General features: G+C 43.4%; 1 protein-coding gene across 6 annotated transcripts in view; it reads left to right on the top strand.

Moving 5' to 3' along the window:
• The first annotated feature begins 584 nt into the window (after positions 1-584).
• SLC35A3 (solute carrier family 35 member A3) overlaps positions 585-25,195 on the top strand; it is a 46,204-nt gene continuing 21,593 nt past the window's right edge. For 3 of the 6 annotated variants that reach the window (XR_014790470.1, XR_014790469.1, XM_084851768.1), the window contains exons 1-4: positions 585-618; positions 23,438-23,642; positions 24,517-24,671; positions 24,763-24,885. Coding sequence is in view for 4 of the 6 variants with exons in the window: in XM_084851768.1 (XP_084707894.1) it covers positions 23,456-23,642; positions 24,517-24,671; positions 24,763-24,885 (465 nt within the window). In the remaining 2 variants the exon portion in view is untranslated. Of the gene's footprint in view, positions 805-1,929; positions 1,939-23,437; positions 23,643-24,516; positions 24,672-24,762; positions 24,886-25,195 lie in introns of those variants that run through there. The other 3 variants (XM_084851772.1, XM_084851769.1, XM_084851770.1) reach the window with 3 other exon arrangements.

Here is a 25,195-nt window from a genome sequence, read left to right as displayed (position 1 = left end):
TTTGTAAGTCTTCATGGTGCGACAGGACTCTTTGTTGTTATGGTACAGGCTGTAACTTTTAGGCCATGACGTGGACGAGGGAGTGTCGCTGAGGACGGTCTCTCTCCCCATGGGTATACATGAGTACGTTGCTGCCTGCCAACTAAGGGCACATTCCATGCATCGGATGAACTGGACTCCCCCCGCCCCTCTAAAGCTTCCGCCCCAATAAAGCTGTCCGTCTTCAGGCCGCCTCAAGGCTGTTCGCTGCATCTGCAAGGGGGCAAGCGGACGCCGCGCGCGCGCCGCCTGCTGGTTCCCCCCTCGTCTCCCTTTGCGCTGCGCCCTTTCTCGCGGCCTCTCTTGTAGCTCCCTGCTGCCGCCCGCCGTCCCGCCCTCCCGGGAGCGCCCCGCCTGCCGCTCCAGGCACGGAGCGTCTTTTCCAGCCTGCGCGATGCTTCGCCCGCCCCGAACGCAGCTGCGGCGAGGAGGATTCGGGGCAGCGCGTCAGCGGCGGCAGAGGGGCCGGGGCGCTGGGAACGGAGCGGGCGGAGCCGCGGCTGCAGCCGGAGCGTTGTCGGGGCGGGACCGGGGAAGAAGCACCCGGAAGGGAAGAGCGCCAGGCTCCCAGCGCGGCAGGTGAGAATGGGGAGGGAAGACCCAGGCGGGCTGAGCGGGACTAGGCGGAGAAGGGCAGCTCCGCAGAGAGGGAGCTGAGGGATGGAGAAGGAAGGAGGGAGCTCTGGGCTCTGGTTGGCGTAACGGAGGAACTGGTAACTCTGAGGAGCGATTTGAAGTGGGGCGAAAGAGGAGGTGCAGAAGGGGGTGAGTGGGTTGGGCTTCGCTTGAGGTAGCCTTCCTCAGGGTTTAGTTCTTTTTGTAGTGCTGAGGGCTGACCCTGCCAAATGTGAAGAAATGCAAAGGAAGAGGGTGTGCCTGAGCATGTACGGAGTGCCGTTCCTCCAACTAGCAGCAGCTAGATCTGTACATTTGGGATTGTGACGGGGCTTGCTGATTTAGAGGAAGCAGCCTCAAAGCAGGCTTAATCCTTCAACTCATTTTGTATACCAAGGTTCACTGCCCAGTCATAAGTGATGTGATAATAAAAGGAAGTGTGTGTTCTCTGAGCGTGTGCAGAGCGCTGTTTCCCTCACCTCTGTAACTGGAGCAGATTCTGTATATCTGGAAGTAAGGACTGGGGATTTCAGGTTCACAGAGCACATCTTGGAGACCGGCTTGAGTCTTACACCTCTCGGTTTCAACATTAAACGCCAGGTGTTGTGGAACGAAGGGATCAGGCATAAGCCAGGGAATAAGGAAACAGTAGCCTTGAGGAAAGGTTAGGAGAGGGTGTGGAGTGAGAGAGACAGGAGACAGAATGAACAAATAGTCCAAAAGCTGAAACAATGAAGTGGCATCCTAAAACCTAACAAATTCATTATGGCATAAGCTTTCATGGACTATTTCCCACTTTATCACATGCATCATTCATCACATAGTCTGTGAAAGCTTATGTCATAATATATTTGTTTGTCTTTAAGGTGCTACAAGACTCTTTGCTGTTTTTGCTGCAACAGGCTAACACGTCTATCCTTCTGGAAATTGTTCCCCAAAACTGAGTTTACGATGGGCTTGCTCAATTGACATTTGAAAAATAAGGGCAGTTTGGATCAATGGTGCATGAAATAAGGAACATCTTTCCACTCCTGCCAAATAGATTGTGGCCTGTTGGTGTGCTGAACATGAATGACTGTTTAAAAGCTTGTTACTGTTGTACAGTGTATGCTTTACACAGAACAATGGAGAGTAATGGCCAGCATTCCAGTCTCTTGTAGTTTGGCAAATGAGCAGCAAAGGGAAATGATTGATTGAAATGTTTTTTTTTTAATTAAACCTAAATGTTTTTATTTTAGAAATGAATGTCAGTTCTCTGTTGCAAATCAGGATCATGTAGCACAGGTAAAAAGGATTTTTTGATGAAAAGTTTGAAGCAAGAGACTGGGAATTGTGCAATGAAAGACGACTGTCATTCCAGACATACAGGAGAACATGAAAAAGACGCACATTGTAGAAACTCCCAAAATTATCACACTAGTATTAATTCAGATGCACTGTATATAGGGAGTCTTTTATTTTAAAGTTCAGGTGTTGTTGTTTTTTGCAGTTCCTGGTTGTATGTCTTAAAGTTGAGCTTTGAATTAATGCCTAGTTTGTACTCCATTTTCAGAGAAGTTTTAGGTTACTAGGTGTGTGTACTTTACCAGCTGGGGCCCACTGCTTATGTTATATAAAGAGAAAACTGTGAGTGATGTTTTACACAATTAAAACAGTGTATCCACTATTTAACCCCTTCATGGATCACTGCCTTGTTGTGGCGAAGGGGCTTGCGTAACTCAGTGAAGCCATAAGCTATGCCGTGCAGGGCCACCCAAGACGGACAGGTCATGGCAGAGAGTTCTGACAAAATGTGGTCCACTGGAGAAGGAAATGGCAACCCACTCCAGTATTCTTGCCAAGAAAACCCCATGGAACGTATCACAAGGCTAAAAGATATGAATGTCCCTGATAGCCATGATAGTGCGGTCACTGAACTTGAGCCGGACATCCTAGAGAGTGAAGTCAAGTGGGCCTTAGGAAGCATTAGTAACAACAAAGCTAGCGGAGATGACAGTATTCCAGCCGAGCTATTTAAAATCCTAAAAGATGATGCTGTTAAAGTGCTGCATTCAATATGCCAACAAATCTGGAACACTCAACAGTGGCCACAAGACTGGAAAAGGTCAGTTTACATTCCAATTCCAAAGAAGGGCAACGCCAAAGAGTGTTCAAACTACCGCACAATTGCGCTCATTTCACATGCCAGCAAGGTGATGCTCAAAATCCTACAAGCTAGGCTTCAGCAGTATGCGAACCGAGAACTACCGGAAGTACAAGCTGGGTTTCGAAGAGGCAGAGGAACTAGAGATCAAATCGCCAACATTCGCTGCATCATGGAGAAAGCAAGAGAATTCCAGAGAAACGTCTATTTCTGCTTCATTGACTACGCTAAAGCCTTTGATTGTGTGGATCACAACAAACTGTGGCAAATTCTTAAAGTGATGGGAGTACCAGACCACCTTACCTGTCTCCTGAGAAACCTGTACGAAGGTCAAGAAGCAACAGTAAGAACCAGACATGGAACAACCGATTGGTTCAAAATTGGGAAAGGAGTACGACAAGGCTGCATATTGTCACCCTGCTTATTTAACTTATATGCAGAGTACATCATGAGAAATGCCGGGTTGGATGAATCAGAGGTCGGAATTAAGATTGCTGGGAGAATTATCAACAACCTCCGATATGCAGACGATACCACCCTAATGGCAGAAAGCGAAGAGGATCTAAAGAGCCTCTTGTTGAGGGTGAAAGAGGAGAGTGCAAAAGCTGGTTTGAAACTCAACATTAAAAAAACTAAGATCATGTCATCTGGCCCCATCACTTCCTGGCATATAGAAGGGGAAGAAATGGAAGCAGTGACAGATTTTACTTCCTTGGGCTCCAAGATCACCGCAGACGGTGACTGTAGCCATGAAATTAAAAGACGCTTGCTCCTTGGGAGGAAAGCTATGGCCAACCTAGACAGCATAGTAAGAAGCAGAGACATCACCTTGCCGACAAAGGTCCGTCTAATCAAAGCTATGGTTTTCCCTGTAGTAATGTATGGCTGTGAGAGCTGGACTCTAATATTTATTTATTTATTGCATTTATACCCCGCCTTTCTCCCTCTCGCAAGGAACTCAAGGCGGCTTACATTATCCTCCTCCTCACCGTTGTATCCTCACAACAACAACCCTGTGAGATAGGTTGGGCTGAGAGTCTGTGACTGGCCCAAAGTCACCCAGTGAGCTTCCATGGCCGAGTGGGGACTAGAACCCGGATCTCCCGGCTCCCAGTCCGTTACTCTCACCACTACACTACACTGGACTCTAAGGAAGGCTGAGCGCCGAAGAATTGATGCTTTCGAACTGTGGTGCTGGAGAAGACTCTTACGAGTCCCCTGGACTGCAAGGAGGTCAAATCAGTCCATCCTAAAGGAAATCAACCCTGACTGCTCATTGGAAGGACAGATACTGAAGCTGAAGCTCCAATATTTTGGCCACCTAATGCGAAGAGAAAACTCCCTGGAAAAGACCCTGATGCTGGGAAAGACTGAAGGCAAAAGGAGAAGGGGACGGCAGAGGATGAGATGGCTAGATAGCATCACGGATGCAATGAATATGAACTTGAGCACGCTCCGGGAGAGAGCGCAGGACAGGAAGGCCTGGCGTGCTATGGTCCATGGGGTCACGAAGAGTCGGACACGACTGAACGACTGAACAACAACAACAACAACAACATCCACTATTTATTAATAAAGAGAGAGAAACTTGATTGCACGTACGTTACTGTCGATGTTGGCACAGAGTTTGGTGCAGGAACGTCTAAGTCAGTATAAAACTATTGCATTGCTGTGTGTGCACAGTACTGTAAATCAGATGGGTAAAAAGTAATGTTAAACCCAGTGAGGCCCAGAATTTCCAGTGAACTTGGATTCCGATTTTCCACCCCACCCCCCAGTTTGATCCCTTAATGGCAGTTATCTAATGATATGTCTGTATATTGTGTTAGGTACTTTCTGTATTTTGGGGAGTGGCAAGGGGGAAGGAAGAATAGAGGAAACATTAAGGATGTATTTGTGGCTAACTTTAAAAGTGTTCCAGTGCTCTACAGCCTTATCTTTTTAGGGTGCAATCCTTTGCATGTTTACACAGGAAAAAAAATCCTATAACTCCCAGCATTCCCCAGCCATGTTTTATGTCTAAACATGCGTAGGACTGTGCCTTTAATTTTCTTTTTACAAGGGTTTCCAACACAATTACTTTGCGAAATGTCCAGAAATGTTCAAAGCACATTTAAAAACAGGGACTTTCCTCACTCCTCCCTGACAAAAATGAAATTTGGGGGGAAATTGTGATATTAGTTGGGGGTATCTATGCAGGAAAAAAGAGACCTGTCGTGACTGTGCCACACAGGTACAACAGAAACTGACCTTTGTAGAGAAACAGCTGTAAAAGAGAGCTTCGGCTATTGGGCGGTATAGAAATGAAATAAATAAAATAAATAGATAAATAAATAAATAAAATGGATTTTTTTTTTAATGTCTCTTCCCACCTTATTCCAAGGATTTGGGGTAGGTTGCAATATATTGTTATTTTATCCTCTTTGCTATTCTGTGAAGAAAGATAGGCTGTGAAGTAGACGAAGTAATAACAGTGATTTGCCGAAGAACACCTGTTGAATTTTATGCTTCAGCTGGGAAGGGTTTGGATAATGCCACCAGAATTTATGATTAACTAGCAAAGTATCCATCAGTGGGATGTTTCAGTTTTGGTAAATGATTTGCAAAGGTGAAACTCCACTAAAGTATCTTTGTTCTCTGTAGAAGCATCATTGAAAGGGTACTGAAAGATTATGTCAGCGCTGAGATGAGAAGTGACTAGGAGTGTTTCCAGATGAGGCTTTTATTGTGCAATTGCCCTGACTCATTCATGGAATTTGACAGGGAGTCCACATGATGTAGTCTTTCACTTGTAACCCTCCTGCATTTTCTTACCACTTCTTCTGTCTTAACAGAAAATCTGTCGAGAAGGAAAAGATGGAATATTTACACAATGTCTTTTTGTAACTAGGAGCCCTCCATTTGGAAACATCTTCAGTGGGTTAAGTGAGGCAGTTCCTGGGATGGAAAGGCAAAGCCAATAATTGTCTTCAGATGGTAGTAGTACTGCTACTATTGCCAGTCCTTGAAAAAACCATTTATTCTTGCCAAGTGTTTTATAGAAACAGCTATGAATGAGGCCGCACTGCATGTATGGGTGTGTGTGTGTGTGTGGGGGGGGGGGATACTCTTTATGTGGAACAATTTAAAAAATCTTTCTGTACATGCTTGGGGAGGCACTTTGTTTTTGTTTTTATTACTGTTGTCATAGGTACAGGTACTGTTATAAGTATTTATTGTCTTAGACCATATTGATAACTCCATTTCACCACTTTGCTGGAGAGGTTGCAATACAATAGGTTCTTTTATGCATATGTGGTGGACATGTAAGCTGGTAAAAAAAATTTGGAAAGCTGTTTTTGGGAAAATTTCTGACATTACTGGGCAACTGGTGTCTCCAGCTCCAGCCCATGCTCTTTTGTCCTTACTGACCACTTAGGTGTTCCTATAATCCACAAGCAGTTGGTCACAGTGTTATTAGTTGCAGTGCGTATGGAAATTGCAGCTCAGTGGAAAACTGCTAACCATCTTTCCATGCAAAAGTGGGTGGTGAGAGTGTGGGAAATTGCCTTGTCAGAGAAATTAATGCAACACAGCAAAGTTGTGTGTGGTTTATCTAGTATAAACAAGTATGATGGGGTATGGTTCCCTTTCATTAAATATATTAATCAGTCCATACCTCTTTGTTCTCCTTGACTTACCCATGTTTCCTTGTGGCAGTGTTCAATAAGACAACTTTACATGGATGGTTAAAAGATTGTGTTTTTATTTTTAATATTATGGATTAGATCTATATAGTATTTTAGACAAAATTTATTTATGTATTTATTTATTTTGCATCCCAACTGTGTAGAGTTGTACTTCAGTTTTGGTTGTAATTTGTTTCATAGTTTGTATAATAAAGTGGGGGGAAAGTATTTACTGCCTGTTTAGTGTTGCACTTTTCTAGGCATCATAGAAAAAACAGAACCACTGCCCAGAGAGCTTCTAATCTAAGTCATACAGCACAGAGGTATTATGGGACAGAAGTGGTGGGGTAGGCCACAGTTCGCTGGTAACAAGTGGAGCAGGAAATGTGAGGCTATTTATTCATTCATGTGTGGGTGTGTGCATATGCATGTATAATATTTGAAGAAATGCTTATCTTCTCTTTTTGCTTGAAAAGTGCCCAACGCAGCTAACAATAGGTTTTAAAAGTCAGATTAAAAAACAAACACACAACTTTAAAAGTATTGCACCGTTTTTTCAAACAGTGCAATACAGACTTAGGGCAGGATCCAATGCTGACCATGTGCCAGTGGGATCCACTGCTAACACAACGGGGAGGTAGCAGTTCTTAAAGGTCCTGGAAATGAGCAGGTCGGCAGAGCTTGCAGAAGGGAGCTCTGCTGACCCATCACAATCTGGCATCAAGTGTTTTCACTCATTTCCAGGGTTGCTTTAGTCAGCGCTGTTGTGCTAGCCGTGGGTCTTAATTGGCACAACAGAATGCGTGGAAGCACAGTAGCAGTATAGGATACTTCCCAGAGATGGCAGGGCAAATAAACGATCCAGAAATGGCAAAATAATCTGCTAACCCGATTAAAGTCTGGAGGCAGCAAAGAGACATCATGGAAGGAGCTTAATATATCTCCCAGAGCATAGAGTTCCACAACCTGGGTGCTGCCACTAAAAGGGTCCTTTCCCATGTTCCCATCAAGTGTATCTTAGATAAGCTTACAGTTCTGGCTTCGAGCTACCCAGTGGGCATGGGAACGCTGCTGCAACTGCTCACCGCCAGGTAAGCTTGCCAGTGCTAATAGAGGGGTTTCTACTGATGTAGAAGCAGGCCCAGCCAGAAGGCACTATGCCAAGCCTCCCCTCACAGCTGGAGCCAGCTCTCATGAAGTATGTTTATAAAACGTGGACAGCATGTTTATGTTCACATTTTTTTTTCTTATAATCAGAATAATCTGAACTCCCATTTTAATCCCTGACCACACTATCCTGTAAAAACTTTTGCAGTGCAATCCTAGGTATATACACTCAGAACTAAGCTCTACTGAGTTCAATGGTAAGTAGGTAGAGGACTGCAGCCTTAAAGAATCAGGTTTCCACAATATCGTTGACTAACGTTTTTCATTGCTCACCTGGAATTCTCAAAACTCCAGCTTAAATGTGCTCTGCTGAAATCTGAACTTGTTGCTTTTTGCCTCCACTTCCTTCCCACAACACTTCTGTCTCTTTACTTTGACAAGCTTATAGGTACTTACCACATCCCCTGCTGAAATTATTTCTATGCAGATTTTTCAGCCTTTTCACATGTTATGAAGTGTTCTAAGTGTGCATGACCCCTGAGCCACAACCTTTGGGGTGGAAAAGTTTGTTTCCCCCAGTTCTAAGGGGGCAAGTAAAGTTATAAAGGTTTATTGGAAACACTTTATAATCAATCATTTATAACAAGGGTGGGCAACACATAGGATCCCCTGCCCTTTTTTTTGCTCTGCCACTGCCAAATTCACTGTGGTGGTGGCGAAAAAGAGGTGATTTTGCTTTAAAATGAAGCCTCCTGGGAGCGGGAGGCGATTTTGCTTTGCCACTGTGGTGGTGGCAAAAAAAAGAGGTGATTTTGCTTTAAAACAAGGTGTGCACTCCCTACATGCCTTATTTTAAGACCAAATTGCCTCTTTTTTTCCACTGCTATTACAGCACTGAATTTCAGCAGCAATTGCAGCTATGGCAATTGCGTCAGGGAGGGGTGCAGTCCTCAGTAGGTTCCAGTGGGCAGGATTGGCCCCTGGAACCCCAAAAGTTGCCCACCCCTGATTTATAGAGATATGTATGGCTTACAGCTTATTGTTGGAAGTTGTATCATTCACTAAGGATGCAATACTATGCATACTAGGTCATGCTAGGAGTTGTAGGACTTTTTTCTGACTAACCATTCATAGGATTGCACTCTAAATTTCATAAGGTTTATAACAGAAAATCTGGAAATTGCCATTCTTCATGCTAGATTGATTGGTTTCTTTGTTCTATATAACTTTTCTTTTACTAATTATACACTTTTTAATAAGGTTTTTAATAACCCCAAGAACTACGTTTGTTTTATAGAGTTTTCTATAAAATACAGAGTTATCTATATTTTTAAGTTCTCTGTAGAACTCATTGAAGGGGTGAAGCTAGGCCAGTTGTCAGTGGTGGGTCCTGCCAGGGTGTTGGGGCTCTGGCAGCTGCCTGGGAATTATTGGGATGACACTGGCCTTTATGCTTAATATTTAGCATGTATAAAGTGCTTTGAGGAATCAGATCTCAAGTTTGTATTGAAGATTTTTAGTCTAAGGTTTCTTAGCTAGAGGGAACAGGCTTAAAACATGTTGGAATTACAGCATGTTTAAAAAATGGGCGGGTTAAATAGGCGGGTTATTCTGGTGGAACATGTAGATAGTTGCACAATTGCTCATATATTATTTGCCTTAAACACAGTGTTAGGTACAGTATAGCACTGCAGATGTTTTCCTGCGCACAAGTTAGTTACCGACTGCATGTGAGACGAACTTTGTGAGATCGGCCTTTTAAAGTCACCTCGTCATAGCAGGAATATTTCTTCTACAACAAAATGAATTCATTTTCCATAAACTGTGACATTTGGTGTTTGCTGAGGAAGAACGCCAGCATGAAAAGTTGGCATATGCCAAGCTGATGCTTCATGCATTTGGAGGCTTTAACTTTCATCTGAGACTGTATGGGAAAAACGGATCTGTTGATACCTGGTGTGTGATCCTTTGCCAACAAGGCTGATTAAATAAGGTTATGCTCTTTAACATTTCAAGTTTTGGAATCATGGCATCTAACAAAGAGAAGATTATCCTCGAAGTTGGTATACCTTTATGCATTTTAAAAACAATTTTCTAATATGTACTGCTGTTTTTACTGAGAAAGGTTTGTAGGAAATGCGTAGCGGTGCTGAATATTGGCTGAATTTGTAAAGGGAGGTCAGGGTCCAAAAAGCTTTTGGTATGCCAAAGGAGATGGGTATGTCAAGAGCATTTTTGCATCTTCTCTCTTTCTCTCTCTGAACAGTAGTCCTGTGCGCCATATTATAAACTGCTTTTGAAAATCCCCTCAGTTTCAAAAGTGGCCTGCCAAGTTGCATGGGGAATGTTTCTGTTTGAGAAGTACAAGCCCAAAGTGTTTGGACATACAGAATTAGTTCTGCTTGCAACAGGGAGCTGTGGGGAGGAAGAATGGGAGCAGTACATAGAGCTGTGTTGAAACAGGGCATAACTTTTTTTGCATTTTAAACTTCTGTGGTTTGATATAAATTGAGTTGGGATCCTGGAATAGTATTTGACAGCCGGAATACTGACACATCAACTGGTTAAACCAGGCAGGAAGAACAACATAAGGCACTGGACAGTACAGGTTGCCCTTCACTGGTTGAAGCCACTAATCTGGGGTATGGCTGTTAGCCAATCCCCACTGTATGCCCAACTCACTGTGACTTCTTTAGGCGATATCCCATGTAGAGTTTCTAGGGGTTTCACCTCCATTATGATGATACATAGTGAAATTATTTTGTTTAGCATGATAGCTATGGGGGCATATGTATATATGAAAATGAAATCCAACTTTTCAGATTATTAGTCCCGTCCAAATTAGACCATGGGAAAAAATGAGATTACTTCAGTGAAAATAACAACATGAGGCAAACAATTGCTGTCTTCTTGTTTTAAGCATTTTCAGAAGTTACTGAACCTCATAACTTTTCTTTAGTCTGCATCTCTAGTTTGGCTGTATGGATATTGTAGGCAGAGAAATGTAGCCAAATTTGGCATGTGAGGGAGTTAAACACCCCACCTCCCCCCAAGCAGGTTTTCCAGGAAACATTGCTTTTTAATGTTGCAGTTGGAACTTGGTGATATGATTGTTTTTCAAGATACTGTTAGAAGTTTTCATTCTTGGGGGAAAGTGAGGTCAACGCATGTTAGTGGGTGACGGATCTGGAATACATTTCCCCAGTGCATCATTAGTTTGATTATTTTGAGCGTGCTTTATCAGATAAATTCATGTTCTGAGCTTAGAATTTCTGTAACAATGTGATGATACAACAAATCATGCAGGAACACTAGTGTTCAAGTAGTTTTGGTTTGCAGCAGCAAGTGGATACATACAAGATGGCTATATGGGGATATTTGCTGCTATTCCTTACAATTCCTTTTTTAAATGCCTTTGGTTTGAAGTTTCAGGGGAAAGGGAAACAACCATTAGTGGGTTTTTTTTAATGGGCAAAGAGTGAGGTAATTATTGCGTAGCTTGACACAGAAGTTGTAAACGTGTCATTCAGGAGAAGTAGTCATCTTGCTTTGGGCAATATGTTTATTAGGGAGTAGCCAGGAGTTGATGAGTTAAGGTACATCATAAAATAAGTAACTTCAATTGCTCCTTCTCATTGGCTTGTATTTTAATACTTGAAATGTTATTTCCAAATGAGAAACAACACTGAGGACACGGAAAACTGATTGTACAGGAGGCCTCATATCCTTTTGATGCCAAGAGGAACATTTGGGTAAAGCTCCTAATGCTAGTCAGTGAAACCCATCTGCCTTTGGGTCCGTGCAGCTAATTTTCCCTGTTTGCAAACTATCCTCTTCTTCTAAAAAGAAAACTGAAGGAGATGAGGAAATGGTGACCAAAATGCAACATGGCAGCATCCAGAATAATGGTTCCTTGGAGCAAAGAAAGTGTGAACATTGTGCATGATGTGGAGAAAGTGAATAGGGAGATATTTTTCTTCCTCTCTTATAATACTAGAACCCAGGGTCATCCCATGAAGCTGATTGATGGGACAGATAAAAGGAAGTACTTCTTCACACAGCACAAAGTTCAACTATGGGATTCACTTCCACAAGATGTAGTGAAGGCCACCAATTTGGATGGCTTTAAAAGGGGATTGGACAAATTCCTGGAGGAGAAGGCTATCAATGGCTTCTAGTCCTGATGGCTATATGCCACCTCAAGTATCAGAGGGAGTATGCCAATGTACACCAGTTGCTTGGGAACTTGGGTGGGAGGGTGCTGTTGCATTTATGTCTTGCTTGTGAGTCTCCCATGGGCAGCTGGTTAGCCACTGTGTGAACAGAACACTGGACTAGATGGACCCTTAGTCTGATCCAGCATGGCTCTTCTTGTGTTCTTATGAACTTGGTCGCAGACACAATGGCAAATCATCTAGCTGAGGCCTTCCCTCCCTCTGTTGCTTCAGGAACAGATACTACAACCAATTCGTGGTATAGCCTGCCATCTGGTGTCATCAATCCACTTAGCTCTGGAAAACTCAAAATATAGAAATTGCATTAGGTTGCTATCTGAAATGTCACTGGGCTATAAATATATGTGATGGGCATTACTCATATTTACATTTAATTAAGGCTGCAATGTTTAGTTGACTAATCTATTAGATGTATCAGTTTAAAACATTTGATCAGGTAAAAAGGTGTCCCTAGTTAATCAGGCAGTGGTTTAAAAAATCTTAATGATTTTTAATACATGCTTACAAGAACATGTCTTAGAAAAAGACTCAAGAACATCTTAGAAAAACTATTCCTTGTTCTCCTGAGGTGCTAGGCAAGGCAGTCATCACATGTGGGATAACACTCTTGGCTACAGGCTGAGTCAAGGTGCTAAGATACAAAGGGGAGGGGCAATCCAGCCAGCAGATAGTCTTGTTGAAGAAAGAAAAGAAGAAATGAATGTTAAAGAATTGCAAGAGAAGCCACAGAGTACAGCAGGCACTTAGTCTCTTCATGTCTTGAGAACCTTGGTCCTTCCAAACCAGGAAAGATGTGATGGGCTGAGGGATGACCAGCCTAGACAACCACCTTCTCAGATGCTCCTCTAATGCTCTTAAGTGACATCCTTCCTACAGCTGTCATCCACCAGTGACCAGAAAAGAACCTGTATGCTATGGCAAGAGACCATAGCTCAGAGAAGCAGTTTGGTAGAAAGTAGTTTGTTGAGCTCCAGGTTCTTTCTCTCCCTGCTCAGGGGGCAGAGAAGAAGCAGGCTGAGAAGGCAGCTGGTTAGTCTAGCTTCTGTGTCACTTTAGCTGCCACAAAATGGCATCCAGCAGCAACTAGAGCCCAAAGATTCCCAGCGAGCACTGAAGGACTTGTCAGTGATTTCCCAGAAGGGCTCCATAGGGTGTTTTTTCTTTTCAAACTCCAGCACTGTTACCTGCAGAGTTATGGCTCCTGCCTGAAAGGCTGAAGTGTATCAAGAGCCAAATAGAAACACCGAGGCCTAGCCTCTGACAGATCAATACCGTGGAGAGGGATAGCAGCTCCCTTTCTCTCTTGGAACAAGGAGCTTCCCCTTTTGCTTATGAGGTGGAAGGCTGGGATGTGGCAAGAACCAAATGGCACCACTGAGGCCTTGCAGTTCAGGTACAGACAATGTGGAGATGTATGGCAGCTCCCAATCTCCATTGAGAGAAAAAAAAGATGCAAAAACCAGGCCAGATGATGTAGCCATGAGATCTGCCTTAATAAAGGTAGCCCCCAACTGTGGACCAGCAGATCATTTTATTGATTTGACATTTGCTGGACTTCTAAGGGAAGGTGTCCCACAGACACCCAACAGCCAGTTAATTTTCTTCAAAGAATGGCATAATTCAAGCCATTCAGTCCTGAAGTATCTCAGTAATTGCTTGAGCAATTAATTATTGCAGAGTTTTGTATCCTAAAGTGATAGTAGCAGCACCAGGATTTTGATCTCTGTGACGTCATCTATAGATCTTTCAAAAGCATGTCTCAAATACAGAGAGTTTACAGTCATTCTCTCTTCAGTCCTGTAGGTGCTTTGAAGTTTCTTGCATAGACCTTATGACACACCTTGGTCTTCCCAAACAATATCCCTATATTAAAAATACAAGTCTCATTCTAGGAAGGAGAGAGGGATATTCAGACCTATATTGCCTCTCTCAGAGGCCGGTATTTCATTTTCAGTGTGCTCTTCAGTGTGCAAGAACTGCTTTTCACCCATGTTAGAGATGCCATATTCATGTCTTTGTTGATGGCAACATCCAAGATCAGGGCACTGTTCAGGACTGGGTATCCAACCTTTTAGGTGAAAAACCTTGCTTTGGAAGTGGTTCCAGGAGGGTCTGATCCTACAGGTGTATCCAAGAAATCATCAGCTGGTTGGCATTGAAGATAACCAAGTTAGTGGTCCAGGCCATTTCCCATGATTTCCCCATAATAGGCCTAATACTTTTAAGAACAGCTGTTACTAACCTTTTGGTTACTTGGAGGTTTCCTTTAGGGAGTAAAAAAGGTATTATTTACTTCGATGCAAGTTCCTATGAAGCCCATAGTTAATATATAACACAACTCTCAAGCAGTGGCTATTGTTTTTGCCGATAAACCCCAGTCTGGGGCACTATCAGGCAATAAAGGAATATGGGTGTTGAGGCCTGGTGCCTCCTTCATGCCCAAAGTAAACTTGCTGCACAGGTTACAGGAGAAGTTTCCTCTATACCTCTTCATCCTGGATGAGTGAGAAAAAGCATACACTGTCTAGGTTCGGACGATCACCGTGGAAAAGGAGCCATTGTGGCTTCTCCCCTGCCTCTGTGCAGGCTGTAGGTGGGCCTGTTGTTTACATAATTACCTGTGGTTGGAGGACTTTTTTTTCTGTCTATACTTGCATAGAATTACGCCCTAAGCCTATTAGTCATTAGGGCATATTACCTTTCATGGAACAGCTGTCTATTCACTAGGGAAGTGGTTGCCTGTAGTTCCGGGGGGCACACTAACCCTCTTGTAGGATATGTAGGGCAGCTATGTCAGCACTCACACATCCTTTCAATATATCGTAAAGCAGGCATCTTCTTCCTGGCCAAAGCAATATTTGGCAGGGGGATGCAACAGAGAGTAATACCTATATTGTGTATGAGCTGCTGGTGATGGCACCCACCTTAGAGTGACACTGCTTTTGTACATCCAGATGTGACAAGACAACTGCCTCTCCTGGCACCTCAGAGGAGAAGAAAATCTTGCTTACCTATGTATTACCTAAATTGAAAGTACATTTTTTCTTCAGAACTATTACTTATATGCACATTTTTTCAGATTTAATTCATTCTTTAATTGGCTAAAATTCATAAGATTAGTTGACTAAGATTTCTAGATGGCAGCCCTACATTTCATCTGATAATAATCTGCTTCCTAAATTTAGTGACAACTTTTGCAACAAGTTCACGCCACTGCACTTATTTGCTACATCATGCCAAGCTCCTGTTATACAAGATCAACTTAGAAGTTCACTGCAGGACTCAGTTTTTTGCTTGGTTCTACTTTATGATTGACATAATCAGGTTAGACAGCTATTGCTCTTCCACTAGTTTGAAAAAGATTTTCCAGTTCATTTCTTTTGGCAAAGACCTTCAAAAATCCACACATTGTAGAGCGTCCTTCCCCAACCTGGCACCCTCCAGATGTTTGGGACTACAACTTCCCTCATTCTTGGCCTTTGGCCATGTCGGCTGGGGCTGCTGGGGGTTGTAGTCTAAAGCATCTGGAGGGCACCAAGTTGTAGAGGAATAAGGATATGAGCACCAAAATGCTTTCTCCCCGCACCCTTTCCAGTTTAAAACTACCCTTTTTCCTTTATTTATTTTTCTAGAGATACTTAAGCTCAGGAAAGCTTGTATGCATATCATAGCGAGGCAGTTGCCCATCTGGGAAGAATAACGAAAGCCAATGAATATACTGGAACAGATCAGTGGTCTGTAAAGCTGTTCAAATAGAAGGGTGGAGGGCTGTGGAATATGGTTTATAGTCTGGTTTGTTTGTTGATTGTACCATGCTTGACAAGTATTGTGATACTATAATTGAACATACAGCCAAAGGCATGCGTAAATTAATCCTAACGGTAAACAACTTGTTCAGCTCTCTGGACTGTGTTAGATATGCATTGTTGGCTGGGGGGCAGCGGGAGTGGGGGAGACAATACTAGTTTTTGTTGGGCAGTTTGGGTCTGGAAATAGGACCTCACCAAGGTAAGCTGTCATGGACTGGGTGTGGCCAGCAGAGTGTACAGTGGGTGTACATAAGCATAACCTTATGTACTGGGTGTACCTCAGCAGAGTATACAGTGTTATCCCCTGGATGGACTCTGTGTTGTGTAAATACTAGCCTTCTGACTTTGCATATTCAGGAGAGTAGCTTTCTGTACTTCAGTCTGTAACTTTGCCAGCTCAAATCACTGGACTCGGGGACCTTGTCAGACACCTTCCCGGCATCTGAATTTGGGTACAGCTGCCCATGTCGACAACCTGGCCCTGATCATTTGCATATTTATTTATTTTTATTTTTATTTTTACTTTATTTTATTTTATTTTATTACATTGATATCCTACTTTTCCAATAAAAATAGAGCTCAAAGTGACTACCAATAAAATCCAGGTAAATAACAAAGTTATAACTAAAACAATAAATCTGATCAAGTGAAAACACATCCAGTGAAAACACATCAATAAAGAAATAACAGTACCCACAAGATTAAAACCTACTTCAGTAGCAAATCAGTTAGATGCCAAAAGCCTATCTGAATAAAAATGCCTTTGCCTACCAGCAAAAGGACAAACAGAGATGAAGCCAGCCTTGGTAAGGAGCTACAAAACCTGGGAGCAGCTGCCGAGAAGGCTGTCTCTCATGTTCCTGCAAAAGTGCCTCCAGTAGTGGCAGGACAAAGAGAAGGGCCTTTCCTGTGGATCTTAAAACCAAAGCAGGCTAACATGTGGAAATGTGGTCTTTCAGTTAGCCTGGTCCTAAGTTGTGAAGGGCATTATAGGTCAAAACCAGCATTTTGAATTGTGCTGGGAAACAGGCCATTAGCTAGTGAAGCTGTTGTAACAAGGGAGTCACATGCTCCCTATAACTGGCCCTGTCAATAGTGTGGCCATGCCATTCTAGATCAGCTGAAGTTTCTGAACACTTCTCAAAGGCAAATCCACATAGAGTGCATTACCGTAATCCAATCGGCATGTAATTAAGGCACATGTCCCTGTGGCCAGATCTGACATTACCAAGAACAGACGGGAGTTGGTGCACTAGCCTCAACTGTGCAAATGCATTCCTGGTCATCACTGAAACCAGGACATCCAGGTTCAAGGGCTGAACCCAGGAGTACACCCAAACTGCAAAACTGAGTCTTCAGGAGGAGTTTAACCCCATCCAACACAGGTCGAATCCTTCTTCCCTGACCTGCCTTTTGACTGGCCAAGTTTGCTTCCATATGAGGCTTTTATCACACCATTGCCCTGTCTTATTCACAGAATTTTGTGGGGGGTCCAGACATCATTGTCTTCCACTCAGAACCCTCCTGTGTTTTCCCACCATAACTTCCGTCTTTTCTCTTACCACAGTTAATCTCTTAAGAAACAAAAGATGGAATAATTGCACAATGCCTTCTTACTGGTAGCGCAAGGAGCCCACTCTCTGCAAGCATCCCAAGAGCACCTCTGTCTTGTCTGGATTAAGCTTCAATTTGTTTGTCCTCATCTAGTGCATTATTGACATCAGATCCTGATTTAGAACTTGAACTGCTTTCTTGATTTTGGCTGGAAAGTGGGCGGGGGAGAGAGAATTGACTGTTAGTAGCACAGTGTCTTTTTTGCAGCCATACTAAAGCCTATAGTTGGGGGAGAAATTTTGCTCCAGTTAGGATGGAATGACATTTGATGATGGCAGACCTATGCATTTAAACACAGATCACCTGCACACATTAGTAAAGCCATGTGTGCGCACATGTGCATGTATATGCGTGCACACAATTTCCAGTGGGAAACTAAGGGTTCTGAATACCCCCCCCCAATTTGCCACAGTGCATGCTGGGTGCATTATGCCGCCATTCTGAATATTCAGCTCCTAATCGGGCTGATCAGGGGTTGCTACATGATGTCCAAACCCAGACGCTATGGGGCTGTTACGTGCGAACAACCCCTATAAAAGACCGCAGCTGGGGGAAAAATGGCCTCTGGGCAGTAGTCGAGGAAAGGAATGGGAGATGATCAAAGGAAGGATTCAGTACCTTTGCCACTTCTCTGCTATTTACTGGTATTTGATGGTGAGCCACCTTTGAAAACACAGGTCTGCTGCAATCCTATGTGGCTTCACTCTTATTCTCCAAAGTTCTTATTCTGAAACCTTCATGTGTGGAAGAATATTAGTCAGCCCTTGAAAAATGACAATGGAATCCCAAAGAGTGCAGAACAGTGGGTTTACTCAGCTCTGTTTTTCTCACTTTACCTGCTCTTGCTATCACATTTTCAAATTTGCAACAAAGAGGGTTAGCATTCTGTTTTTGTTTTAAAAGGCAGAGATTCCCAGGATCCTAAAAAGACAGAGCTTGCTTCAAGCATCTGGAGCTATTGCTCTGTAAAGCACTCAGCCCTTGGGTTTTGGCACACTGTGGCCTGGATGGCATAGGCCAATGTTAATGTGCTTGTGTGTGAGGTGGGGTGGGGGTGGGGGTTGGCTGAATAGTTCAAGGAAATGTGGCTCACTGGAGAAAGCATGCTGGTATTACTTGGAACAGGCTGCTAAGTTCATAGGTTCAAACCTGTGCTCTGCTACTTGAGGGGGATCTGGGCTCTTAGAATATTAAAATGGGGGGCCATAGCTCAGTAGCAGAGTGCATGCTTTACATGCAGAATGATTGGGTTTGCACAACATGCTAACCCACACTCAGTGGTTGAGTGTGGGTTGTTGTTGAAGCGTGGGTTGTTTGTTGAACCATGGGTTAGCGTGTTGTCTGAACCCAGGACATTTTCCACAAGGTGGCTTGTTAACCATGCAGTACGGCTTATTTTTCTCAAACAAGCCACCTTGAGAATCCATAGTTTATTGTTGGGTTGTTCAGGGTGATTAACAAGCCACACTGCATGGTTAACAAGCCACCTTGTGGAAAATGTCCTGGGTTCAGACAACATGCTAATTCCTGGTTCAACAAACAACCCATACTCAACCACTGACTGTGGGTTAGCGTGTTGTGTGAACAGCCCCAATGTCTCAGATTGAAATTTTTAGCAGAGCTGGGAAAGGCCTCTAGCACAGACCTCGGAGAACCTTTGGGCCTGTTTGCATGATCATGGCAGGGGAAATAAACCACAGTGGCTTATTTGCCCTGCTGTGCATGCTTGTTGGATTAGCATAATTACCCTCAGCAGCACGGCTTCCCATATCGTGCAAATCCAGGGAGGGCAGCTTGTTGCCATGCTTAACAAACCACCTCAGAACCTTACAACAGCCCATGGATTCTGGCTGGCTTGTTAACTATGGCAACAAGTCACCCTCACCAGGTCCACATGCCACAGAAAGCCGTGCTGCCGAGGGTAATTATGCTCCCCCCCCCCCGCATGTGACCAGCATGGGCAGGGTGGTTAACAAGCCATGGTGGCTTATTACCACCCTGCAATCATGCAGACTGGGTCATTGTCAATTAGCAGAGGCAGTACTGACTCAGGTAGACTGGTGGTCTGACTTGGTGTCAGGCAACTTCATAGGTTTGCTGGGAAGGGGATTGTACTAGGGCGAGGGTCCAGAACCTCTTGCAGCCCAAGGACCAAATTCCATTTCGGGGAAGCTTTCAGGGCCCGCATTCCAGTGGTGGGTAAGGCAGAAGACACAAGGGGCAGGGCCAAAAGACCCCAAAGAACAGCATATTTTAGCTTAAAGCTCTTATTGATAGTAACCAAACCTATAAGAGACATTTCAAGTTTTTAGAATAGGAAAAAAACTGTACAAATGCTGACAAAGTTCAGAAACCACCAAAGGGTCGGTTGTTGGGGGAAAGGAGCATGGCCATCTGGGGAACCCCAGAGGGCAGGATAGGGCCCCAGGAGAGACAGATTTGGTTTCTGGGCATGAGATTCTGCACCACGGTACTCGGCACACACATCCCTTCTAAGTCTTATGTCACCTTGTTGTTGTTCAGTCGTTCAGTCGTCTCCGACTCTTCGTGACCCCATGGACCACAGCACGCCAGGCCTTCCTGCCCTGCGCTCTCTCCCGGAGCGTGCTCAAGTCCATATTCATTGCATCAGTGATGCTATCTAGCCATCTCATCCTCTGCCATCCCCTTCTCCTTTTGCCTTCAGTCTCCCAGCATCAGGGTCTTTCCCAGAGAGTTTTCTCTTCGCATTAGGTGGCCAAAATATTTGAGCTTCAGCTTCAGTATCTGTCCTTCCAATGAGCACTCAGGGTTGATTTCCTTTAGGATTAACTGATTTGACCTCCTTGCAGTCCAGGGGACTCGTAAGAGTCTTCTCCAGCACTACAGTTCGAAAGCATCAATTCTTCAGTGCTCAGCCTTCCTTATAGTTCAGCTCTCACAGCCATACATTACTACTGGGAAAACCACAGCTTTGATTATATGGACCTTTGTCGGCAAGGTGATGTCTCTGCCTCTTACTATGCTGTCTAGGTTTGCCATAGCTTTCCTCCCAAGGAGCAAGCGTCTTTTAATTTCATGGCTACAGTCACCGTCTGCGGTGATCTTGCAGCCCAAGAAAATAAAATCTGTCACTGCTTCCATTTCTTCCCCTTCTATATGCCAGGAAGTGATGGGGCCAGATGCCATGATCTTCGTTTTTTTAATGTTGAGTTTCAAACCAGCTTTTGCACTCTCCTCTTTCACCATCAACAAGAGGCTCTTTAGATCCTCTTCACTTTCTGCCATTAGGGTGGTATCACCTGCGTATCTGAGGTTGTTGATAATTCTCCCAGCAATCTTAATTCCGACCTGTGATTCATCCAACCCGGCATTTCTCATGATGTACTCTGCATATAAGTTAAATAAGCAGGGTGACAATATGCAGCCTTGTCGTGCTCCTTTCCCAATTTTGAACCAATCTGTTGTTCCATGTCTGGTTCTTACTGTTGCTTCTTGTCCCTCATACAGGTTTCTCAGGAGACGGGTAAGGTGGTCTGGTACACCCTTCTCTTTAAGAATTTGCCACAGTTTTTTGTGATCCACACAATCCAAGGCTTTAGTGTAGTCAGTGAAGCAAAAATAGACGTTTTTCTGGAATTCTCTTGCTTTCTCCATGATCCAGCGAATGTTGGCAATTTGATCTCTAGTTCCTCTGCCTCTTCGAAACCCAGCTTGTACTTCCGGTAGTTCTCGGTTCGCATGCTGCTGAAGCCTAGCTTGTAGGATTTTGAGCATCACCTTGCTGGCATGTGAAATGAGCGCAATGGTGCGGTAGTTTGAACACTCTTGGGCGTTGCCCTTCTTTGGAATTGAAATGTAAACTGACCTTTTCCAGTCTTGTGGCCACTGTTGAGTGTTCCAAATTTGTTGGCATATTGAGTGCAGCACTTTAACAGCATCATCTTTTAGGATCTTAAATAGCTCAGCTGGAATACTGTCATATCCGCTAGCTTTGTTGTTAGTAATGCTTCCTAAGGCCCACTTGACTTCACTCTCAAGGATGTCCGGCTCAAGTTCAGCGAGCGCACTATCATGGCTATCAGGGACATTCAGATCTTTCCTGTATAGTTCTTCTGTGTATTCTTGCTACCTCTTCTTAATCTCATCTGCTTCTGTTAGGTCCCTGCCTTCTTTGTCCTTTATCATGCCCATCTTTGCACAAAACGTTCCCTTGAGATCTCCGATTTTCTTGAAGAGATCTCTAGTCTTTCCCATTCTGTTGTTTTCCTCGATTTCTTTGCATTGTTCATGTAAGAAGGCCTTCTTGTCTCTCCTTGCGATTCTCTGGAACTCTGCATTCAGTTGGGTATATCTTCCCCTTTCTCCCTTGCTTTTCGCTTCCCTTCTTTCATCAGCTACTTGTAAAGCCTCCTCAGACAGCCACTTTGTTTTCTTGCATTTCTTTGTCTTTGGGATGTATTGAGTTGCTGCCTCCTGAACAATGTTACGGACCTCCGTCCATAGTTCCTCAGGCACTCTGTCTATCAGGTCTAATCCCTTAAATGTATTCCTCACCTCCACTGTATATTCATAAGGGATATGATTGAGGTCATACCTGAATGGTTTAGTGGTTTTCCTTACGTTCTTCAATGTAAGCTGAAATTTTGCAAGAAGCAGCTCATGATCTGAGCCACAGTCAGCTCCAGGTCTTGTTTTTACTGCCTGTATAGAGCTTCTCCATCTTTGGCTGCAAAGTACATAATCAATCTGATTTTGATATTGACCATATGGTGATGTCCATGTGTAGAGTTGCCTCTTGTGCTGTTGGAAAAGAGTGTTTGCTATGATCAGCGTGTTCTCTTGACAAAACTCTATTAGCCTTTGTCCTGCTTCATTTTGTACACCAAGGCCATGCTTGCCTGTTATCCCGGTGATTTCTTGACTTCCTACTTTAGCATTCCAATCCCCTTTGATGAAGAGGACATCTTTTTTTGGTGTTAGTTCTAGAAGGTGTTGTAGGTCTTCATAGAACCGATCAACCTCAGCTTCTTCGGCCTCAGTGGTTGGGGCACAGACTTGAATTACTGTGATGTTGAATGGTTTGCCTTGGATTCGTACTGAGATCATTCTATTGTTTTTGAGATTGTACCCCAGTACTGCTTTTCCCACCCTTTTGTTGACTATGAGTGCTACTCCATTTCTTCTAAGGGATTCTTGCCCACAGTAGTAGATATGATGGTCACCTGAATTAAATTCTCCCATGCCTGTCCATTTGAGTTCGCTGATTCCCAAGATGTCGATGTTCAGTCTTGCCATCTCATGTTTGACCATCGCCAGCTTACCTTGATTCATTGATCTTACATTCCAGGTCCCTAAACATTATTGTTCTTTACAGCATCGGACTTTCTTTTCACCACCAGACACATCCACAGCTGAATGTCTTTTTGGCTTTGGCCCAGCCGCTTCACTCTTTCTGGCACTACTTGGAAATACCCTCTGCTCTTCCCCAGTTGTATATTGGACACCTTCCGACCTGAGGGGCTCATCTTCCGGGGTCATATCTTTTAGCCTTGTGATATGTTCCATGGGGTTTTCTTGGCAAGAATACTGGAGTGGGTTGCCATTTCATTCTCCAGTGGGCCACATTTTGTCAGAACTCTCTGCCATGACCTGTCCGTCTTGGGTGGCCCTGCACAGCATAGCTTATGGCTTCACTGAGTTACGCAAGCCCCTTCGCCACAACAAGGCAGTGATCCATGAAGGGGGATCACTATGTCACCTAGCTCTCAGTTAATTTGTACAATAAACATTGCAGCTTGGGCTCCTCTCTCTAGTCATATGGAATGCTGGATTTCCCAAACTAAATAGCAATTTTGTGTGTGATAAAGAGTTAAGAGAAGATCCTACCTTCTTTAGCTCTCTTCCAAATGCCTCCTGCATTGAGATCCTTTAAGATTTAATTAGGTAATTGGTTATGCAGCTCAAAGCAGTACAGCTGAATTAAGCAGCAGGCAACAACCAAAGCAAGGTATTTTTCTATTACATTGGTTTCACTTTCAGCACCGCCACTACCATTTGCTGTGCATGTGATACACTGCCTTCATTTAAAATGCTCCTTGTTCATTGCTCCTTGTTTTCAGAGATGTCTCTCTATTTTAAGAGTTCTTCTTAAATAGACTGCAGTATGTCACTTGACCAATTAGTCCCTGTTTTACATTTAATTTACATGTTTTCCTTTTTCTTCAGGAAAGCGATAGTCAAGCTATGTCTACCAATCTAAAATACCTTTCCTTGGGGATATTGGTCTTCCAGACAACTAGTTTGGTTTTGACGATGCGTTACTCTCGGACACTGAAAGAAGAAGGACCTCGTTATTTATCTTCAACTGCAGTGGTTATTGCGGAGCTTCTGAAGATTATGGCCTGTATTTTGTTGGTTTACAAAGACAGCAGTAGGTGTCTGATTTTTTTTGTTTAAATACTTATCAGGAGTCAGTAAATGTTTTGTTAATTCAAGCAGGACATGTAATGAAATGTTGCAATGTATCCTTCCTCCTAAAAGGAGTGTTGTTGTTCAGGGTTCTAGCCAGCCGTTCCTTCTGGAAGGGTATTCCATCCTTCCCTCCCACACCCCCATTTTGATTTTCATTTCCAAGTGCCCCTCTACATTCTATGACTACTGAGTATGTCCATTGGGCTTTTCGGGGCGGGGGGGGGGGATTTATCCCCTTAGGCTTACCTTTTCTTTTCTTTTTTTTTTGTATTTCTGCAAATCTCAGGGTTTCTCTGAGCTTGGTGATACCTCCGTCATGGTTTTCAGTGACCCCATTTTGTCTACAATCCTGTTAGCATTCACCACCTGAGTGTGCTGTTGAAAGGAGTTTGTATGTTGTACGCAGCAACAAGACGTTGGGATCGAAAAAAGACATACAGTGGCATGGGAGAGAAACACACAAACAGCTAGAGTCTGTCTTCTTGGTTTGGCTGCAGAAGTTCCCACTGGTGAAGAGACAGACTACTTAAAATTGTGTAGTCCTATCTCTTCAGAAGCAAGAATTAGATATTTCTGTCCCTTCATTGCCACAAGCTATTGTCCGCACTATTGCATCTTTGCACATTTATGCAATAGAGATGCTAACCTTTCTCTACACTTTCTCTGTTTGCTTTGCATGTGTATTGACTACATAATTTTTACTTAGAAACTGCATGTTTAAAACAAAAGCTTTGAAGCTTTTAGCAAAACACTGATTAAAATTTATAGACAACATTCTAACCTGTCAATTTTTAAAGTTACAAATAATTTTTTATTCTCTTTTTTTTGTACAGAGTGCAATTTACGAGCTTTGAACCGAGTATTACATGATGAAATCCTTAATAAGCCAATGGAGACCCTTAAGCTTGCCATTCCTTCTGGGATCTACACACTACAGAATAACCTGCTATATGTCGCCTTATCAAATCTAGATGCAGCCACTTACCAGGTCCTAGCTTTTGATAGTTTGTTGTTGGTTTCTTAGAATTGTGCAAACTAATAATGAGTTATTTTAGTCATCTTGACTTTTGTCTTTCCAGGTCACGTATCAGTTGAAAATTCTTACCACTGCATTATTTTCTGTGTCCATGCTCAGTAAGAAATTAGGTGTATATCAGTGGCTTTCATTAGTGATTTTAATGGCTGGAGTTGCATTTGTACAGGTAAATATTAATATAAATATGCTTCTGAAGACTAACAGTGAAGATGTTGTTTTGCCAATGGAGGCATGGTTAGTGCCTCACAACCATTATATACTTCAGTTAATTAGGATTTGTCTCCAAACAGCAAGGGGTGGGGTCATTTCAGGCTCCTCTTCAGCATACTAGCAACAACAGAAAGGAGGTCTTTTCCACTGATTGCTTTCTGACTAGATTTGGAGAAGGCTTTGGGCAGAATCCACTAGGCTAGAACTTCTTTATAGAGAACTTTCTTAAATGTTGATTCTCAGACAGGTTTAGCAACTGGGTGTAG

The sequence above is a fragment of the Heloderma suspectum genome, chromosome 4 (genome assembly GCF_057233095.1).
Source record: "Heloderma suspectum isolate Gila_16-S chromosome 4, 16-S_ref, whole genome shotgun sequence".
Classification (NCBI taxonomy): Eukaryota; Metazoa; Chordata; class Lepidosauria; order Squamata; family Helodermatidae; genus Heloderma; species Heloderma suspectum.
The sequence above is the reverse complement of the archived record's forward strand: the minus strand, read 5'-3'. Positions and strand labels throughout refer to the sequence as shown.